Source organism: Zootermopsis nevadensis, unplaced genomic scaffold (assembly GCF_977971745.1).
Source record: "Zootermopsis nevadensis isolate Lab colony 2312 unplaced genomic scaffold, Znev_1.0 Znev_ptg000017l, whole genome shotgun sequence".
Classification (NCBI taxonomy): domain Eukaryota; kingdom Metazoa; phylum Arthropoda; class Insecta; order Blattodea; family Termopsidae; genus Zootermopsis; species Zootermopsis nevadensis.
The window spans coordinates 11,762,228-11,781,222 of NW_028259149.1; the positions used below are offsets into that span (position 1 = coordinate 11,762,228).

Here is an 18,995-nt window from a genome sequence, read left to right on the forward strand (position 1 = left end):
AGGAAGATGTTTCGAAACCTCGATCAAAGCCTCGGACAGACGGACCTAACAGAGGACTGAATGGAAGAGGAGAATTGAGGAGGCCATGAACCAAATACGGACCAGAGAGCCATAGAAGAAGAAGAAGATTAAGGACAGTCACTATATGTAATCATAAAGACACAGCACATAATTTACATTACACAAATTATTTGTTTATCTCACAAACAATCAGAAACATTGCTCCTCTTTCAAAGTTGAATGAAGAAATGTTATAATGTGTTCTTTGCTTCAGCTACAGCATGAAGAACATCTGAAATGTAGGAACAGCAACCATTTCTTCAAGGGACATGAGCACTAAACTAATCTGCCACAGTCTGTGGTAGGAAGAACAGGTTACTGAATACAATCAAAAGGATGACACAGTTATTTTACAGAAAACCAACACTAAAAGAAGATTTGACCAAGAAACCACATGTCAAAATAATAAAATGACAAAAGAATAGAATGAAGAAGAGAAATAACATGAGCTTCTCTTCTGCTCTTCGGTATTCTTATGTAACTGACATTTAGATTCAGTGAACGTACTTTGCTTTTGTCTTGGTTTTCTTAAAATTAATTCTATGAGCCATTCTTTTCTATTTAACATTCTGTCTGACCTGCGACAAATTGTAGAAGATTATTTTACTACTCATATCCTATGACAAAGTGATTTCTCTTCCTATATGATATTCTGTTGTTTGGCTGTTTCTGTGCCTTGAGATGAAGAGCAGCTTTGTCTAAAGGGCCCCAAGGAGTTATGTGATTTCTTTAGTTTTTACCTGAGAGGGGGATTGGGTCATAATTGAAAAGATACACATTTTAGAACTTGTAATTTTATAAGTGCAGTAATTTAAATAACAGACAATGGATATAATACTGGGATACTGGGAACGACCCGTTCTTCAAGTGCCTGAGCACTGCGGGTCCCAACTTTTTCATTGGCTTGATCTATGGACATTCGGTAGGCTCCTTGGACGAGGGATCGGCCCGTCCCAAGGCCTCTACCTGTACACAGGACAGCACAACACAGAAAAACGCTGACAAACATCCATGGCTTGAGTGGGATTCGAACCCATGGTCCCAGCGACCAAGTGGCACAAGGCCAATGCCTCAGACCGCGCGGCCACTGCTAATGCATTACTGTAGACATCTGAAGAAAATCTAAATATATGTCGTGTATAATTTTTGGAAACGTTTCATGCAGTCATGCGTCTTGAGATAAACCGTTCTAATTACGATGATCAAACTTATTAAAATTCTGCAAAACAAGAATTTACCTACATGTGATTTTACAGCAGTGGGTAAGCTCTCAATGTTATAATAAAAATCTTTCCTCTCACCATGTGCTATATAGCCTTGATACCAGATTTCCTTGCATTGCCAAATATTAAATATTTATCAGAATGTTAAAATATGTTCAAACTTGTTGTAAGAAAACTCTTGAGTTATCAAATTAACAGTAATTTATAATGATGACAATAAAATAATGAGCATATTTATGGAGTTTCTGCTTCCTCACAGATAAGAAAGCACATGCAACTAAATGTATGTACTACAGTTGGTATAAATGGTGACCCTACAATCCATCGTTCACTTGTTTGGACAAACACACATCCTAGTCTCTTACTGCTCGGACTGTACACTTCTGTAAGCATAAGATCAAATGGAGGCTGTGATACTTACGAGGGTGGGCTAGGTAAGGGCACCTGGTGTATCTTCCATGTTGCGATGGACATGGAGTGCTCGTCAGCTGCATAGCAGCGCCACAAGCTCTGGATCAGGGTGGCTGCTGGCTGCCGTCTTCTTATCATGTGTTTCTGTCTTTGTTGTTGCTGCACTTTGAGAGCAAAACCTGAGCCTAGGATGCCCTGAAATAGACAAAGGATATCTAAATCTATGCCACCTTGTAAAAAGATCCAGGCATCCTGAAATAGTTCTATAAATGATAAAGTCGCGCTGTGATTTCTATTTACAACCACTTAACCTTTTAAGTACCAGGCTTTTATATCCCCATATTCCCTGCTGGCCCAATTTAAATCCAATAGTTATGTTATACTGTGCATGTTTTTTGATAAAACAATGTATCTTTCTTAAAAACTCGCGTACAATAAATTACACATTGCTCAGAAGAGTTTACTCTACCACTTGAAACTCTTTCTCAAGGTGTTGCTCTGAAAGACTACTTCTAATTGGAAGGAATATCACACGTGTTTACATTTTCTATTATCACTAGATTCATGTTTTGCTTGGTACAGTTTCTAATACATGGAAATGCATAGTAAACACCAGAGGCTTCACAACAGTATACACTAAGTGCTTAGTGTTTCGGGTGTTTTCTCTAGATGGGAAAACTGGAATGGTTTTGGGCTTGGTTATTTTCTGCCTCATTGTTTTCCCTTTGATGATCACTAATTTAACTCTGCCATGAGCTAATTATGACTTACCGCTGGGAGAGCAAAAAACGATATACCAAGCAGTGCGCAGAAGGAGGCGATCACTTTTCCCTGCCATGTTTCAGGCACAGCATCACCATAACCCACTGTGCAAAGCGTTATCTGAAACAGAACGTCACCATCTCTCTAGACTTCTGTAAGAATTTAGGAGCACCGAGGTGCTATATCTGAGACTATTTATGCTGTTAAAATTTCCTGCATAAGATCTCCAGTCTCCAAAATAGACAATCATTTCAACACAACACAGTCACCAATAAACAGTTTTGCACTGGAACTAACATCAACACAAAACTTTAATCTTACCACTCCCCACCAGAGGGCATCAGCAAAGTTGGAAAATTTTTCATTAGTGTCCTTCTCTGCTAGATATACAAGGAATGAAGCGAAGATTAGGCCCAGGAATCCGATGTAGAGTGTTGTGATGAGCTCCTGCAACAGAAAACAACATAACCTCACTCACAGAAATGTATTTATCATCATCTTGGAAACTTGTAAATGTTTTTGTATCAATAAGTTAATTGTTCTATTTGGATTGTCCCTTTACATTATATCTGTGGTTAATGTTAGGTAGGCGCCCCTCACTAACAAATATACATAATCTTTCTGTCTATTTTGTTTTCTTACACTGTCTTCCTGGTGGTACCCAGGGCATGACACAAGGTAAAATAATGCAAAAAGAGATTATTCGTTATTTGCAATATTTATCACCATGTGATATGTTGGAGGTAAACAACAGAAAGAAACGAGTGATGTAAGAGTGAGAACAATCAGTGTTTGTTTATAGCAATGCACTAACTTTTCTGTATGAGTTAAGAAGTTAAATTTGCAAAATTGTAAAATATATGAGTCAAATGGGCAAACATAAGTCAGAAAACATGAAATAACGCGCAGGTTTAAACATTCCTGCACAACCTAACCTAAGTGAATAACCATTTAAGTGGTTTCAGGTTCGAACAGCGGGTCACACGTACCTGTCTGTGAGCGTACACGACAGAACCCAGTAACTTCCAGGTGCCGCCTCGGCGATCCATGCGGACCATGCGCAGGATCTGGAAGAAGCGAAGTCCACGGAGGGCTGAGGCTGCGAACACCTGACCGCTGGAGCCCATACTTAGCACCACGAGAGAGGCAAATATGGTGCTCACATCTGTATGAAAAACACAGTGGTTTGCGAAATAGATGCGAATAAACTAGCAGAAAATCATAACGATCAAGGAAGCTGATATGAGATGGACTCCATAATTAAAACTAGCGAATAACAGCAGCATGTGAGAGGTAAACTCTGCGAAACAAAAGTCAAGCACTTGAAATATAATACTCCCAAACCGGAGGTGGTGAGAGCGTACAAGTCGCGTCATTATTCCAGTCACTCGTAATCTCGTATCTCTCTGCAAGAGGCTTTTTTCTATCACCCATTAATTAAAATGATTTATGCCAGATGTTTACTGAACATACATAAATATGTAGTATTTGAGGTTTTCATGGCGGTGAGTCTGAAGATGGCTGTGGTTGTTGCGCCGTGTGGTCTGGTAGAAGTTTACCTAACTTTCAGAGGTCCTTGCTGCCTCCATCATCAGCGCGATAATGATAGAGGCAGCAAGGGCCTCTGAAACGTCGGCAAACTTCTACCAGACTACACGGCGCAACAACCCAGAAGACAGACATCTTTAAAAGTTAATGATTATAAATTTGCCTTTGCCACTTGTGGTATAACGTCCATACCAAATTTAAATGAAATCGTTAAGTGTATTATCTAGTTATTAATGCGTAGACTGATATCACATGTGAAAGATCAGTTAAGTTACATTTGATTAATTTTTAGCTTGTCCAGCTACGTGTATATGCATAATTTCTTTTTGTTCTATATAGTTAATGTAGATATTATGGTGACATATTTCAGCCTGAAATAGCTGGATCTTCATGTTACACGAATGAATGAAAGGAATCTAAAATTGTATTTGTCATAATACTTTGGTACTTACCTATAATACAGAAAGGCCTCCTCAGGAACTTAAATCGGCCAATGGCCCCTTGATACCTCGATCTACATCCTGACGACCAGAGCCTAAAACATAATAAGTACGTATTCATTAAGAAATACATATTAACTACAACTACGTATTTCCGATGTATTAATAAAAATAAAATATACCATTTAAAACTTATGCAAAAGCTTGTTTTACGAAATGTATATTGATACAAATTTAGTCGGCGACTTATAAGATTTTCTTTTTGATGCTAGTAGGGGAGAAGGGGGCTAGTTGTTACACGGGCAAGTTGTTATATTTTAGTTTAAAAATCACTCTGCAGCAGCATCTCACGAGCCCCGTATCTATTGAGTCTCCCCTGTGCGCAGTTATAACCAAGGTATGGTACTTGTAGCTTGTGTATTACGTGAGCTAGGTTGATTTAAGTATTTTTACCAGTAAAAAGTTAAAAAAAAATCTGACTTTAAACTCACTTCCACGACCATGTGATAAAGGCATGTTCTTTAAAATTTCCTAACGTAAAGCTCTTTATATTAAGAGCAATACGTGTACTTCGTTCTTCACTTCAGTCGAATATTGACACGGCTTTGACCGTTAAATCAAAATGGCCTGCTGTGGGGCCAGTTGTTACACTGGACAAGGGGCACCTTGTTACAGTTACGTGACCAAAACATACCTATCCCGGAATAACAGAAGTTAAAACGATACAAAATTAACTACACAAAGCAACGCAAGGGACCAAAAAATAACCTAACACACCCCACTCAAACAAAACCTAACCTAAAATAACCTAACGTAACCTAAACTAAACCAACCGAAACCAACCTAAACTAACCGAACATATCCTTCTAAAGTAGCCCCATCTTATGGAAAGTAATTTCCCTGACTTTTGAATGAAATTTATCTATAAGTGGCTTCAAACTAACATGATTATGGTCACACAGTTTAATAAAGTTAGATAGATATAAGCCTGAGAAAAATTGTTCTTGAACTGAGCTTCGAAAATTTAAAGGCATATATTCCTTAAAACCTTGAACTTATCTTCTTATGACCTTGAGGTGACGTTGAACTATCCATGACCTCAACTGACAAGATTATAGTCATTCAGTTTCCTACAGAAAGGGAGAAATATGCGTTTGAAAAGAATACTTTTGAATGACCTTGAAAATTTAAAAGTCTCTATTCTGAAAACCCACGGTCTGATCTTGTCGTGACTATGACATGACGATGACCTGTCCGAGACCTCAAACTGACATGAGTATTATCACTCAGACTCCTACAGATCGGCAGATATGTGTACTTGAAAAAATGGAATTTGAGTGACCTTGAGAAACTTAAATGCCTCTATTCGAGAAACCCAGGGACTGATACTGTCTTGAGTAAAACATGACGGTGACCTATGCGTGACCTCAAACGGACATAAATATGGTCACTTATAGTTATTGAAGTTAAGGCCACTGTACCTAATTAACTGATAGACAGAGACACTCAGTGAGTCAATGACCTCATTCGTTATTTCAGGAGACGCCAGTAAATATGCTGCCTAATGAACCCATGTCTCTGATGTCGTAGTGCTGAGGTAACTTCAGTCACTGAAATTTATGATTTCAAAAATAATTGAAGTTTCCTCTTCTCTGGTTGGAATCCCTCAGAGGCGATTCATGAACAATAAAGACAAAGTAATAATGGCAAATTGTTGGAAAATGATTACTAGATTATTGTTCACCAGTGCAAGATTCTCAACTTAATGTCTCTTGCCTACCAGTCAGCGGTTTCTCACTAAGACATATTATATAATAAACGTTCCTGAATTTTAAACTAATAAAGTTTACTCAACACCGATACATATTCATTGCACACAGTACTTTAGACCCATATGTAACTTAATGGACTAGAGTATTTCTGAAGAAACTAATAACAACTCAGTTGATAAGGAAATTTCCGTCCTTTGTGTAACGTCTATGTCTATAAACACTTTCACAAGTTGCTCCCCCCCCCCTACCCTGTCCTGACATAGATGAATCTAGTTTACACACTTATAATTTATGTTTAATATTCAACTGTGTTAAAGAATGCCTGAGCTCTTAAATTTAAAACATCGGAAATTGTGAACACGTGAGCTCGAATAGTTGAACGTTGGAGGACATCTTGAAAACTTATGATTCATGTTCTTGTGGAAAAAGAAACGGTCCATACAGAATTCGTTTCCAGCGCGATCTGTTTCCTTTCTCGGATGCATAAAATATTCCAATGGTCACAGAATTAATAAAAAAAAAGAAATAAACAGAAGGAAGTTTATGAATTTTAGTATATATTTTAAATTCTAATTTCGAAATGCATTTTTTTGATAAAATTAGTGGTAAAAGACACAAGAACAACTAATAAAATCAAATATATGTCATGTCTCAAATAATAATAGTACACATATTGGCCAATAGGGTATGACGTAAACGAAAGTCAAGCGCAGGGGTTGGATGATCCGGTCCTAGGCCTAATTCTTTCAGTTGGAATCGGGACGTCTTCTTGTGCGGGTCTGTGGTAATGAAAGTGTAAGTTGCAGTAAAATTATGTTTTTGCAAAATGGTGGTTTCATCAATTTATTAATTTTGAATGAAGTATTTAAACGTTAATTTGTTAGGATTCTTAATTTTGCGAATATTTATAGCAGCGATAATATTTAACAGTAGAAGCGAATTTTTAAAAAAATAATTAAAGCAATAAATTTGTATTCGCTAATTCAGTACAACCGACTGAGTATTGGAAGTTAAGAATAATTGCGTTTTATAAAACGGTAGAATTCCTACACAGAGTTTAATTAATATAATAATTTTAAAATAAACTTAACCGTAATATTTTCGTAAAGTAGTTCAGACCAGTCGAATAAGGAAACGTTTTCTAAATACTGACTAAACTGATTAAATTATGTTGTAAATAATAACCGTTCGCAGCTCAAATTCTCTAATTCGGCGTATATCAGCGGATTATTATGGCGTACTGTAGAATGCAATATAAGAATTATCCGGAACAGGTAATTGGGCAATTGCAAAGTTCCTCGAAAAAACTATTTCACAACAATCGTAAGATTTACAGTCAAATTATCATTGCAGTAGGAAATGATTCGATATACTGCGCTGAGGTTCAGACTGCACTAGGTACAAACATTTCGTCAAATACCTCAGAAGAACTCATTCGTAAAACGTGTACGATTCACATTTGACAGAACTGGGATGGAAACTAGGAGCTTCTACGCAAAACGTAAAGCTTTCGGGACACGTCGACTAGTAAAATGCAGTTTTATTGCATCCAAAATCCAGAACCTTGAACGAAAACTTTACAGATTTAAGCAGGTTTATTAAGAAAAATGAATGTAGCTAATTCGTGTGATATGATCCCGTTTAAATTATATCCGAAACAAAGTAACGCAAACTTTGTGTACCACAAAAAATTGAATTCCTTTATATTTTAAAAGCTAAAAATTACTAGTGATACGTTTTTTAACAGAAAATATAAATGGCTAGTTTGTACTTTAACAACAACGATATTTCGCCTCTAAATCTGAAGTATTTAAGAACGTGCCTTTGTAAGGAGTATTTGACGTTTCCTTCATAGAGTCAGAACAGGTCCTAGCAGAAATGGCATTGGGTGCCTATACAGCAGTTGATAAAATGGAGCACATACATTTTTGAAGAAATGAGGTAAATTTTAGATAAGCATTCTACATTGAATAATCTTTTAAAATGTATAATAAATATAAGGACGATAGACCAAAAATTTAAATGTAACATGTCGACGTATATTGAATTTGGGCAATCTGTACGAAGAATGTGACGAAATTCTTGAACAAAAATTTCAGCTTGGTGTCCAGCCTCTGTATGTGAGGGTGGAGTTTGAAATTTGCCAAAAGAAGTAGTACAATGGGGGACTAAATTGACTCAGAATGGAATTCGGTGACTGGAGGCATACCGAATGAACCGTACAGTTTATAAATGTGTTCTGCGCTATACGGAAATTAAATGAAAAACAAATTGGCTATTTTGTTTGTACTGTGTTCTTCATATATAGGTGACACAAGGTTTGGGTACTAACATTTTATATACTAATATATTCTTAGGCTTCCTCATTGTGTGTTTGTGTAAATATGAATGGGTGAAATGGGAATGAATGGGTGAAATGGGAATGAATGGACAATTGAATGATAGTTACATGAATTTGGGAATGGGACATAATTTCCATTACACAATGCATGGCCGGCAAAAACTACTCAGATGCGGTACACAGCACAAGCAATTGCCACAATAGCTCTGATATTCCGAATTCATACTCGGGCCTCCACAAAAGTTGGGGCATAAAGGAAACGCAAAGAAATTAGCGGACAACGTTGTGACTAGATTTTTATACAACCCCAGTCAATACATTCTTGCGTTCTACCTTCACGAAGGAAGGGATAATAATTGGGATATTCATATTTCCTATGACATAGGCAAAAGATTTGGTACCGAAAAATGCTATATTTTAAACCATCCTTAATTATATAATTTATGTACGGAGTTATAAGTTTATTGGTATCTTCGGGTAACTTTCAAAGGAAAACCAAATTAGTTGTAATTAGCTATCATTTCAGTCAAAAAAAGTTGCTATATGGGCATGCAGTTTCCTAACTGCTGGAATAATAACCAGAATTTTACTTGGCATTAGCGTTTAAAAGAAACTGCCTTACGGCCTGAAACAACGTCACAAAAATTGCAAAAATACGTAATAGCGATTTCCTTGTGAAATATTCGTTATAAAATTTTCGCTGAATTTTAAATACAATTCTTTTCTAATAACATGCGACGTGTCCCGAGTATGCAGTCTTTTTTAAACCTCGCGTATATAGGAGAGTCCGTTAAGTTGTTTTTCCATCCAGGCCTGAACATAACTGCACATTTTAAAAACCTTGCCGAAAGTTCGGTATTCTTTAAGCTTATGGAGTAGGGTATTGTGGGTCGATAAAAGTAACTGGCAGTATTTCACTATTTTACGCTCACTATAAATGATACTTCTACAACATTCAATCGAAATTGATTAATTTAATTTCAGACAGAAAACACCCCGTACTCAAACGACCAATAACAAAGTAAGACGTTTATATGTATATATTAGAACATGTAGCTTTCACGTTCTTCGAGATTGGTTTAATTAGTGCAAAACTTTTCGAACAAATGCTTATTTGATAATAAAAAAATCATACATCTAGTGCTTTAAAATCTTTGATAGATGCGTAAGAAAATTTGGCGAGAAAAGTTTAAATTCCATATTAGATTTATGAGTAGTACACATACGTGGTGAATCGGTCGAGAAGTCTTCAATCGTACTGAAATAAAATTTCTTACGTCGCGAGTTATAAAACTTACCTAGGCTACGAAAATTGTTTCATTAATAACGTATTCAGAGCGGAAATTTATTCACTGTCGAGACAATGTAATGATTGAAAAAATAGTGTTTGAAAGAAATCTATTCTCTCCCTTTTAATTTTTTATTATACACATCGAAGTAAAGTGATCAGTTCAGAGTATGAAATATGTAGCCAACGAATGTGCTAAGAATAAATTCAGTGCATCGATTCCGAAAGTGCTTCAAGCTCACAGTGCTTCGAATGGAGTTTCTACTCCATATATATATAGCCTGTAGTAAATAGGCTAAATGTGTGTGAAGTGCAAAGTGTAAATCAGCTTTAGTCAGTGCTCCCATGTGCATCAATATCCCCCCTCCCCTTCATCAGCTTCAACAAAACTACAAGCTTCAGTAACTACAAATCATCCGCTGCTGAGCGACAGGATCAAACTGGACACAACGTCACGGGAAAAAGTTAAGTGGTTATTGCAGTCTCCCCGTTGCTTACCACTCAGTAAGGGTCGCTGGCTGAATCATTTAGAAATGCAAAAACTACATCTGTCTTAGAGTCGTAGGGTTTTGTAGTATGTAAGCGTTAAGTGGGCAGCCTGTATTTCAAGAGACATCACTACATAATTAAGGAAGTGCTTTTTGTGTCATCGTGTATTGCCCCCCAACCCAAACAGTGTTAGGTACACGAAGTGTTAGGTTGTTAGGTGTATTTAGATATAGTACCGTGCCAATGTACTGGGCCACATTGGTAGAGTAGTGTGTCCGCAGGCTGCAGAAAGCTTAACACCCCGTGGTTCAGCCAGTGTCCGAGGGAAGCAACACACACGGAGAGGTCACTCAGAGACACATCAAATTATTCGAGAAGCTTTTGGTCATTTTGTTGTTGATGCAGGCTACGTTCTCGTACAGAACTCTGTCGTTATTTGAGCGAATTTTCACAGCTAAAGTTGCGCTCTACATCGGCTTTAAATGGTTAAATATTAATGTTCGGATTTGGTATATATGAAGTTGACACGACTTAATAAGAATTCGGATAAGCGCTTCGTTCAGAAGGTAGAATCATCGTGAATGTAATTATGTAAATAGCCTCTACAATTTCGAGGCTAGCAGAATGTGTAAGCTGTGGCCTCTTCTGCATAGAATTGTTTAGCATGCACCAGGGACTAGAGTTCGCACGTTGATACTCGTCACTTGTTTTCAGGTGATGAAGTGACGTAAGACTCTAACCTACCTAACCTTAGCTTAAGGTAGATGCGTTTCCACCGTACCTCAAATGCCCATAATGTTTTATAACTTTTCGAAAATCATCTCTTATTTAAATCTGCTTACTTTCACAAGCAAATTAATTACTGCTTTTTCATACAAAACTGAGACGTATCTACATAAAAAATGGTGCGTGCACTCGATTCTTCCCTTAGTTTGCAGAGTGAAGCACCCCATACACAATTACACGTAATTAATAGTTGACCCATTGTAAACAAGCTCACAAACACCAAAACACTGACTGCACTGGGATGTGGAACTCGACCGGTTTGTGTTGGCAGCCGGAGGAGGCGATCGAAGTGGACCTAGCATGTTGCAGTCGTTTGTCTTTTCGTTCGCGTTAGGTTCTTTAGATTTTGGGGGGCGGGGGGTAACAGAACGTGATCAGGAACAGCTGCTCATGCTACGGAACACTACGAGAGCCAACAATGCCACTGCGCAATGGGTTCTTTAAATGACCGTGCGCCCAGATTTCTGTAAGAATTTGTAGATAAACTGCAAATTCAATTCGATACTGAGGACAGACAAAACTACTGAAAACGCAGAAAAGCTGTTTTCAAGTCTTATTCTCTATTTTTGATTGAATTGTTACAGATAGACATCGTCGATTTTGTTCCAGCGAAGACGCTCATCTTTGAAGACTTTCGAATCCATGGATATTTTTGTTTGTTTCTTTGGTACTGGCAAGCTGCAACTCTTCCACTGTTTTCTCAACCTCACTTTAATATTTTAGGCTACGAAAAGGGGGGTAACCAAGTTAGGTATATGGATCAGTTGCAGCCTGCATTAGAAAATGAGGACTACTAAATTATTTAACATCGTGGAGAAACAATGTCTCCTATTCTGCAATGTTTATTTGAAAGCATGTCCTCAAACACCTAACAAAAGGTGTAAGGTATTCTAATGTTTTGATTGAATTGTTTCAGATAAACTTCGTCGTCGACTTTGTTTCACCGAAAAGACTAACCTCTGAAGACTTTCGAATCCATGGATATTTTTTTTATTTCTTTGGTACTGGCAAGCTGCAACTCTTCCACTGTTTTCTCAACCTCACTTCAACATTTTAGGCTACGAAAAGGGGGGTAACCAAGTTAGGTATATGGATCAGTTGCAGCCTGCATTAGAAAATGAGGACTACTAATTTTTTTAACATCGTGGAGAAACAATGTCTCCTATTCTGCAGCTTTTTATTTGAAAGCATGTCCTCAAACACCTAACAAAAAGTGTAAGGTATTCTAATGTTTTGATTGAATTGTTTCAGGCAGAATAAATCAGCTTACCTAATCGAAATGGAAAGTAAGAGAAGTCATTTCATGTGTCGCGATTGGAGGTGAACAAAGGAGTGAAATATATGGCGGAGATTTTAGTTTTCCAAGTTTCTTTTCGTCAGCAACCGTTGTACCTTTTGCTATTGTTTGTCTTTCACATATATTAATTTTGATTTTTTTCTTTTCAGGCCCCCCCCCCTCATTGACCTTGTGGCTCATCGTGCCGAGGGGGTGTAACAAGGAAAGATGCATAACAGTGCAATTACATCGCTATATATCAATAATATTATTGGTGTTCTAAATTTCCAACTCTTACTTTTTTATCTTTAGTCTGTCTACATAATTAATGTTCTTCAAAACAATTTTAAGATCAGGAGGACAACTTTTTTCAGACATCACAATAAGCCTCTCTTTTTTTAGTTAGGTGTGAAGCAACCTTCATTTTAAACATCGAACTTGTTAATTATTCCTTGTTACGGCGCAATATTGTCTTTGAAGTGAATAAATCTAATTTTCTCCAACTGCGTCACTCTTAGATCCCTTTTTCTTGTTTTAGTTTCCATAATTTGCTGTGCTGTTACTGTGGTAATTTATTAATTCCGAAGTCGTAACTGCAGAAGCTGCGTGGTGCTTGCCCATAAATGCATCTTTCTTTGGCGAAACAAGGTCAAACTTAAGGACCACTGCATCAAAAATTTTCCATTTAAAATTATTATTTGTACGTCTGTTTCCCGATGCTGTTGTCGATTACGTAATTTTTTAGTCTTGTTTAAGTTGGAGTATTCTAGATGAAAAAATTCTGCTTTCAAAGATGAGGGCTTTAAATCCTCGGAGCAGTCTTCCTTGAAATGGTAATTTTCGCTCAGGTTTTGAATATTCTAATTGGTTTATTTTACAATACTTTAAATCCCGTTTTGAAACCCACAAACGTCTTTTGTGATAAGGATGTTGTGATAAATTTGATGTGAGCTTCATGTTGTAGAGTATTTATTTAAGAACGTAGAGCACTAAAATTGACCTTACAAGTTCTAGTGGTAATTATGTTGTGCTTCTCCGATTCAACCATCTATAACTTTTTACTCGTTCAGAGTGTATTTTGGAGGGTTTTGTATCGTTCTCGAAATTGAGGGATATCTCATCACTAAGCACCATCAATGTATTCATCCGTGTAATGGAAACACTTTTATTTTCTTCAGATAAGGACTGAACTTGAAAATATTGCTTGTACGAGGTTCGCCAGACAAATTTAACGTAGATCCGAAATAACGAATGCAATTTAAAAGTTTTGTAATGATAAGTAAGGAGACACGACCTTCCAATTTTGCCTCAACATCTGCCAAATAATGCCTCCGTTCGTGTACTCCAATATAATATAATATTCTTTTGAAGTGTCCCATCAAGTGAATATTATAATCAGTGTTGCATATTTCAGGTCTGGAATTAAGTTGCGGGCATGCATCCGGAGGAGTATAACCAGTGCAGTTGGTAAAGCACCGCTGAATAAACCAATAGCAGGCACCCATCGAGTACTGCAGACAATACGCTGCTTTCTGTGGAGTCCGGACGGAAAGATGGAGCACCATACGTCGTACACCAGTTTCTGGTATTTTCAAAAACATATCGTCCTGATGATGGAGGCAGCAAGCACGCTTGACATGTCGGTCAGTTCCTGTGCAACGTCCGAAGTCACCGTAAGAACGTGAAGTCTCATCGAACTGTTTTGCCACTTCCGACCATTTGCCCGCTTGTAATCGAATCCAACACAGAATTTTGTCGGTCGTAATTTTATATTGCTGCATAAAGATGCAGACATTATGAACTACTTACTTCAGATTCCTAACAAGAAAATTTAAAGTAGGGGAGAAGGGGGCTAGTTGTTATATTTTAGTTTAAAAATTACTCATTTGCAGCAGCATCTCATGAGTCAGCAGCTGATGAAGTATCTTCTGGAAGAATCTCGTTAAGGCTGTTAATATATGATGAAAATGTTTCATATGTTTGAAGTTAATTTCTGTAATTAATTGTTAATTGGCATATTGTCTGTAATTAATTACTTCTGTTTACTAATACAGTGTGTTGTAACAAATTTCCCCTTCACTGTTACAAACCGCCTTCTCTTAAATAAACAAGTTTTGTGATGAAACAAAAATGAATAGGCCTTTGAAAAAATGTTATTAATATAGTCGAATAGTAGTAGTACCTGAAGCCATAATTGCTAATTTTGTAAATTTTAGGAATAAATTCACAAAAAAATCGTGATTGAAAATTTTAAGAACATCCGTAAGTTGTGATTGATGAGTACATCGTTCGTGTGATTCGGGAAAAATACTGAAATGAAGTTCTGACGGTGGCGACTTTGGTAGCAAGACATGCAAACAATGCTATGATAGGGTCTGGCGTAGTCTCCGGTAGAGGTCTGGAGTCAGAAGGTTAGTTCTGTGTTGGTGTGTTTGGCAGGTTATCTGGTTTCAGTCACTCTGAAGATATTTTCACATTTAATTTATTTTATAAAGAAGTTTTATAAATTTTGCAGTTTGAATGCGATTTACAAAGGTAATTCTACAATTAATATTACTTTTCGGCACAATAATTTAATTCCAGTCAATTAGCGGGTAATACGCTATTAACACTTAAATAACAAAACATCCAAATATACAGCTAAAACGCTTGGAACGAATCCCAAAGCTGCATTATCAATATGGAGGTAAAATAAAGCCCGAAAGATGCCAATAAGAGAGATCAGTTGTAATACTCGTAATAGGAGAGGTAAACAGCTTAACCCGCGATGCTGGAGACGATGATACGTCATAATCATATCTCAGATACGTACACGTAATTCGAGTGCGTGTTATCTGAACCCAGACAATCTGTTACAATCCAACTACCGCAGCTGCAGATATCGATTCCCGAAAATGATACAGAAATTCCAACAACGACGAGATCCGTATTATCGGGTTTATCGATCCTTGCCGTGAATTTATACAGGAATCGTGAAACTGTGTGACCAAATGAAATTAATAGCCTCTGAACGGAGAATTGAACAACCGTTTGTTTCCGTTTGGCTCTCTGATCCTTGCCGCCACTTTCATAAGCGGTCGAACTGTCTGCCTATCGAGCTGAGAGTGCCGACCCACTTTTTCCGATTGGGCTGGTTTTCGAAATAATGAAACTCTGGAACACAAGTTGAATTAAATTGCTTTGCATTTTATTTGGGTTTGCTAATCAGGAAGAATATTGGAGTATTCAAAGCCAGGTCATATGCCATTCCTCTCCACGAAGTACACTGAAACGAACAAATAAAGGAGAGACAATTTCTACCCATCGTGTCATTCATTTCCTTCACCGGATTGAAAATGCAATTTGGCATTGTATGCAGTCGAAAATTTGGTCGAGTTTTGTTTCCCCTCAAACAATGGCTAAAGGATGTTTTGCAGGGGCAAAGCGTAAAACTGTTGAAGATTTCTGTCTTCTGGGTTGTTGCGCTGTGTAGTCTGTTCGATGTTAACCAACGTTTAAGAGGTCATGCTGCCTTCGTCATCAGCGCAACAACCCAGAAGACAGAACTCTCACTGCTGTGAAAACCTCAAACCTTACGTAAAACTGTTCATTCACCATCTTCAAGTGTAGAGTTTTAACTACGAGTGGAGCTAGACCACCACATTCCAATACACACACACAGGGTAATTTAAAGTTCTAATACAATTAAGTAGTTTGTTCGAGGATATCACTTGAAGTAGAAAAAGTAAATAACTTTCTTTTAAGGATTAGCCAACGTTTCCGAAATACATTGTTTACTCGGTGATGTCGATTTGCGTTACTGTAATCTGTGATCGTTTGGCGGGGCCGCAGCGATGAACGTTCGTGAAGTACAGATAGTAATCGAAGAGCGACTGAGCTTTAAAATAGACCACGACCACGTTCTTCCACACCTTTTCCAAACTACCATTCGAGTCGACATAACCTGTTCAGTTGATAAAGTGTCTTTGAATAAACAAGGGTTCACTGATGATAATAATAATAATAGATATACAGTACTAGAAATATCGGACATATATTCCGGCTTGATTTGTAGATACTTGTACATTCGGAGTCTGATAACTACAAAATTTTCCGTAAGGTACTGAGAAAAACTATGAAACATCTCATTCAGGATTCTGGACCTCTATGCAAGTCCAGGGCCTCCGAAATGGGAATAAAAGGGGAGTTAACCACTTATCTGTTAACCTCATGCCTAGGTCAAGATATGGACTAAAGGCGGGCTACTACAAGTTCCGTTCGAACGTTTTGACCACAAATATGTGATCTCTTTTATAATATTGCAAACTGCAATGGTGACATTTAATAGAAAGACCCTCCACTATGGAATACGCCCTAGTCACAGTTTTTTTTGGACAGGCAGCAGTAGATTTCAGTATCACACAAAAAATAACTTAGACCGTTGATTTCTTGTGGCAACTTACATAAAAAAGAAGGCCTCAGAAGAAGGCAATTCTAAGCCCAGAAAAAATTCTTTCGTTCAGCTGTCTCCAGTCTTGCTGAATTACTTTTTCTCCGTCTTCAACCGTATTTTAACTCTTTATATTCATCTTCTTCATATTTTGCGGTCTAGTTGGCTTTCAGAGACGATTTGAGTAGTATTACATTCCCTAATGAATGAAAATAATAAAATGTTTCCCATGTGGTTTCAGTTCGAGTCTCTACGTTTGCAAACGTAAACGCTATTCAAGATATTATGCCATTTTCGATTTTACTCGAATTTTCGTCCATAAACGCAAATCATATTTAAAAAAATTGCTGTAATTCAGTAGCAGATCTCACGCTTCATCGTATTAAATACCATGTCTTCACAATTAGTCATTCATTCGCAATGCTACATTTTCCGTGACAGGACAGTTCTCGGCAAAAATAATAATAAAATAGAATTCTTTAGGACCATCGACAGCTTTTATACCGAAGGCACATCATTTACGATTCGTAATATATGACAAGAATTCGATTCAAGAACTTCGAAATACGAACATTTGCGGAAATGATTTATTTTCCCAGTAATATAATATGATCAGAACGGTTTTAGAGACTTGGAAATTTGAGAGATGTTTCCGTAAATACAGAGATTACTTTTGGTTTCAGAAATCTTCTGTGACTGTCCTGAGTTCGATTCCGCTAATTGAAAGAAGAAGTGATAATTGCACGGCAAACCGGTGTTGAATAACAGAACACTCGTAATAGGAACAGACGACTATCATAAGTAATAAGGAAGTTTGTTATTTGTATATAAATAAAAACCAAAAAACAAAAACGTCCTTTTACCAGTGTGTAGGTCTATGAGTGTTAATGTATCTTTAAGACGTCAAGACATCGAGACCGAATTGATGAAATGCTTATGTATGTTTGTCCATCCTCATATTTACATTTGAGTGTCATTATCACTAACTGACCATCTACAGTGAAACACGATATAAGTAAGTGAAATTCACAGTCAGTAATATTAGAATTTTAAAGTTTTGTCTTCAGAATACCAACATGGCTGCCGTGAAAAAGTATGACGTGGAACATTTCTACAACTATCAAATCTGCGTAACAAGAAGTTTTAGAAATAGTTTATATCTGTATTAATTCTAATGCTTTAATTCTAATGAGAATGACAAGAATAATAAATGGTTAGTTGTATTATTTAGCGAGGAATTTCCATGGATAATTTTTACCAGTGCAGATTACGACAGAGCTAACATTCCAGTATAAGCTCAAAGTTTCACACAAAATGGTTAATTTCATCCCGCTATAAAATAAAGCTAAACATAACATTCGCGTGGCCAGAATGTTGTTTTTATACATTTTAAAAATTTCCACCAACAAAAACTTTACATAAACACCTATGCATATCAAAGATCTATTTTAGGAAGCTAAGGCAGTACACTGTTGCCGACGCTCATTTCGTTGCCACCTCGAAAGTTTGCGCCAACACATTATTGGTACAGTAAACTGATGGTAGGACAATAGACGGGTGGCATCTGGCGGCATTATGTTCACAAGAAAAGTAATTAACTTTTGTAAATTCATTCAAAAATAAACATACACACCGACATAACAATGCCGCATGATAATTCTTTCACATAAAATATAAATAACAGATTAGCAATGCATTTGTTTATTTCAACAGCAAATGAAAATTTCTATTCTTCAAAAGCCACTTCCATCTACATTTTAAGATAAATTCCGGCCAGAATTATACGTGTTTCTGAGCGAGGTGACTTATCTATAATCTGGAACGGGTTAACAAGAGAATTACAAAGAAATTATGAAACAGAAACGTCTGATTACAACGCCATTCTCACTCGGCTGATCGCCCAAGAAGACTTCAGTCGCCGTGAAAGTTTCACATATTGCGACAGATGGCTAATAGATTCTCCGCCTTTTATGAAACCACAAGTTTCATGAAAGTGTTAAGAACAGCCTGCCATTGAGCTTTATGCTTACGATTGAACCAGAAGAATTCACAGCCTCCCACAGTAGTCTTTGAGATCCAATTTGATATTAACCTCACATTTATGCCAAATGACTTCTCTCCCTGCTATAACTGCTATATGCCCTGTAAATTTTAATATTATCCTTTCATA

At 37.1% G+C, this 18,995-nt stretch overlaps 1 protein-coding gene and 1 long non-coding RNA gene across 6 annotated transcripts in view; one reads left to right on the forward strand and one right to left on the reverse strand.

Moving 5' to 3' along the window:
* The window catches only part of KCNQ (KCNQ potassium channel), a 411,920-nt gene that overhangs the window by 62,924 nt on the left and 330,001 nt on the right, over positions 1-18,995 (reverse strand). For all 5 annotated transcript variants that reach the window (XM_087350439.1, XM_087350438.1, XM_087350436.1 and 2 more), the window contains exons 6-10: positions 4,457-4,539; positions 3,446-3,621; positions 2,778-2,903; positions 2,466-2,576; positions 1,705-1,889 (exon numbers count right to left, since the gene is read on the reverse strand). In XM_087350439.1, the coding sequence (XP_087206565.1) occupies positions 1,705-1,889; positions 2,466-2,576; positions 2,778-2,903; positions 3,446-3,621; positions 4,457-4,539 (681 nt within the window). The remainder of the gene's footprint in view (positions 1-1,704; positions 1,890-2,465; positions 2,577-2,777; positions 2,904-3,445; positions 3,622-4,456; positions 4,540-18,995) is intronic.
* On the forward strand, positions 12,587-14,531 carry LOC110827225 (uncharacterized). Its single transcript, XR_002542255.2, has 2 exons — positions 12,587-13,229; positions 13,811-14,531. It is a non-coding gene; the product is annotated as an uncharacterized LOC110827225 (long non-coding RNA).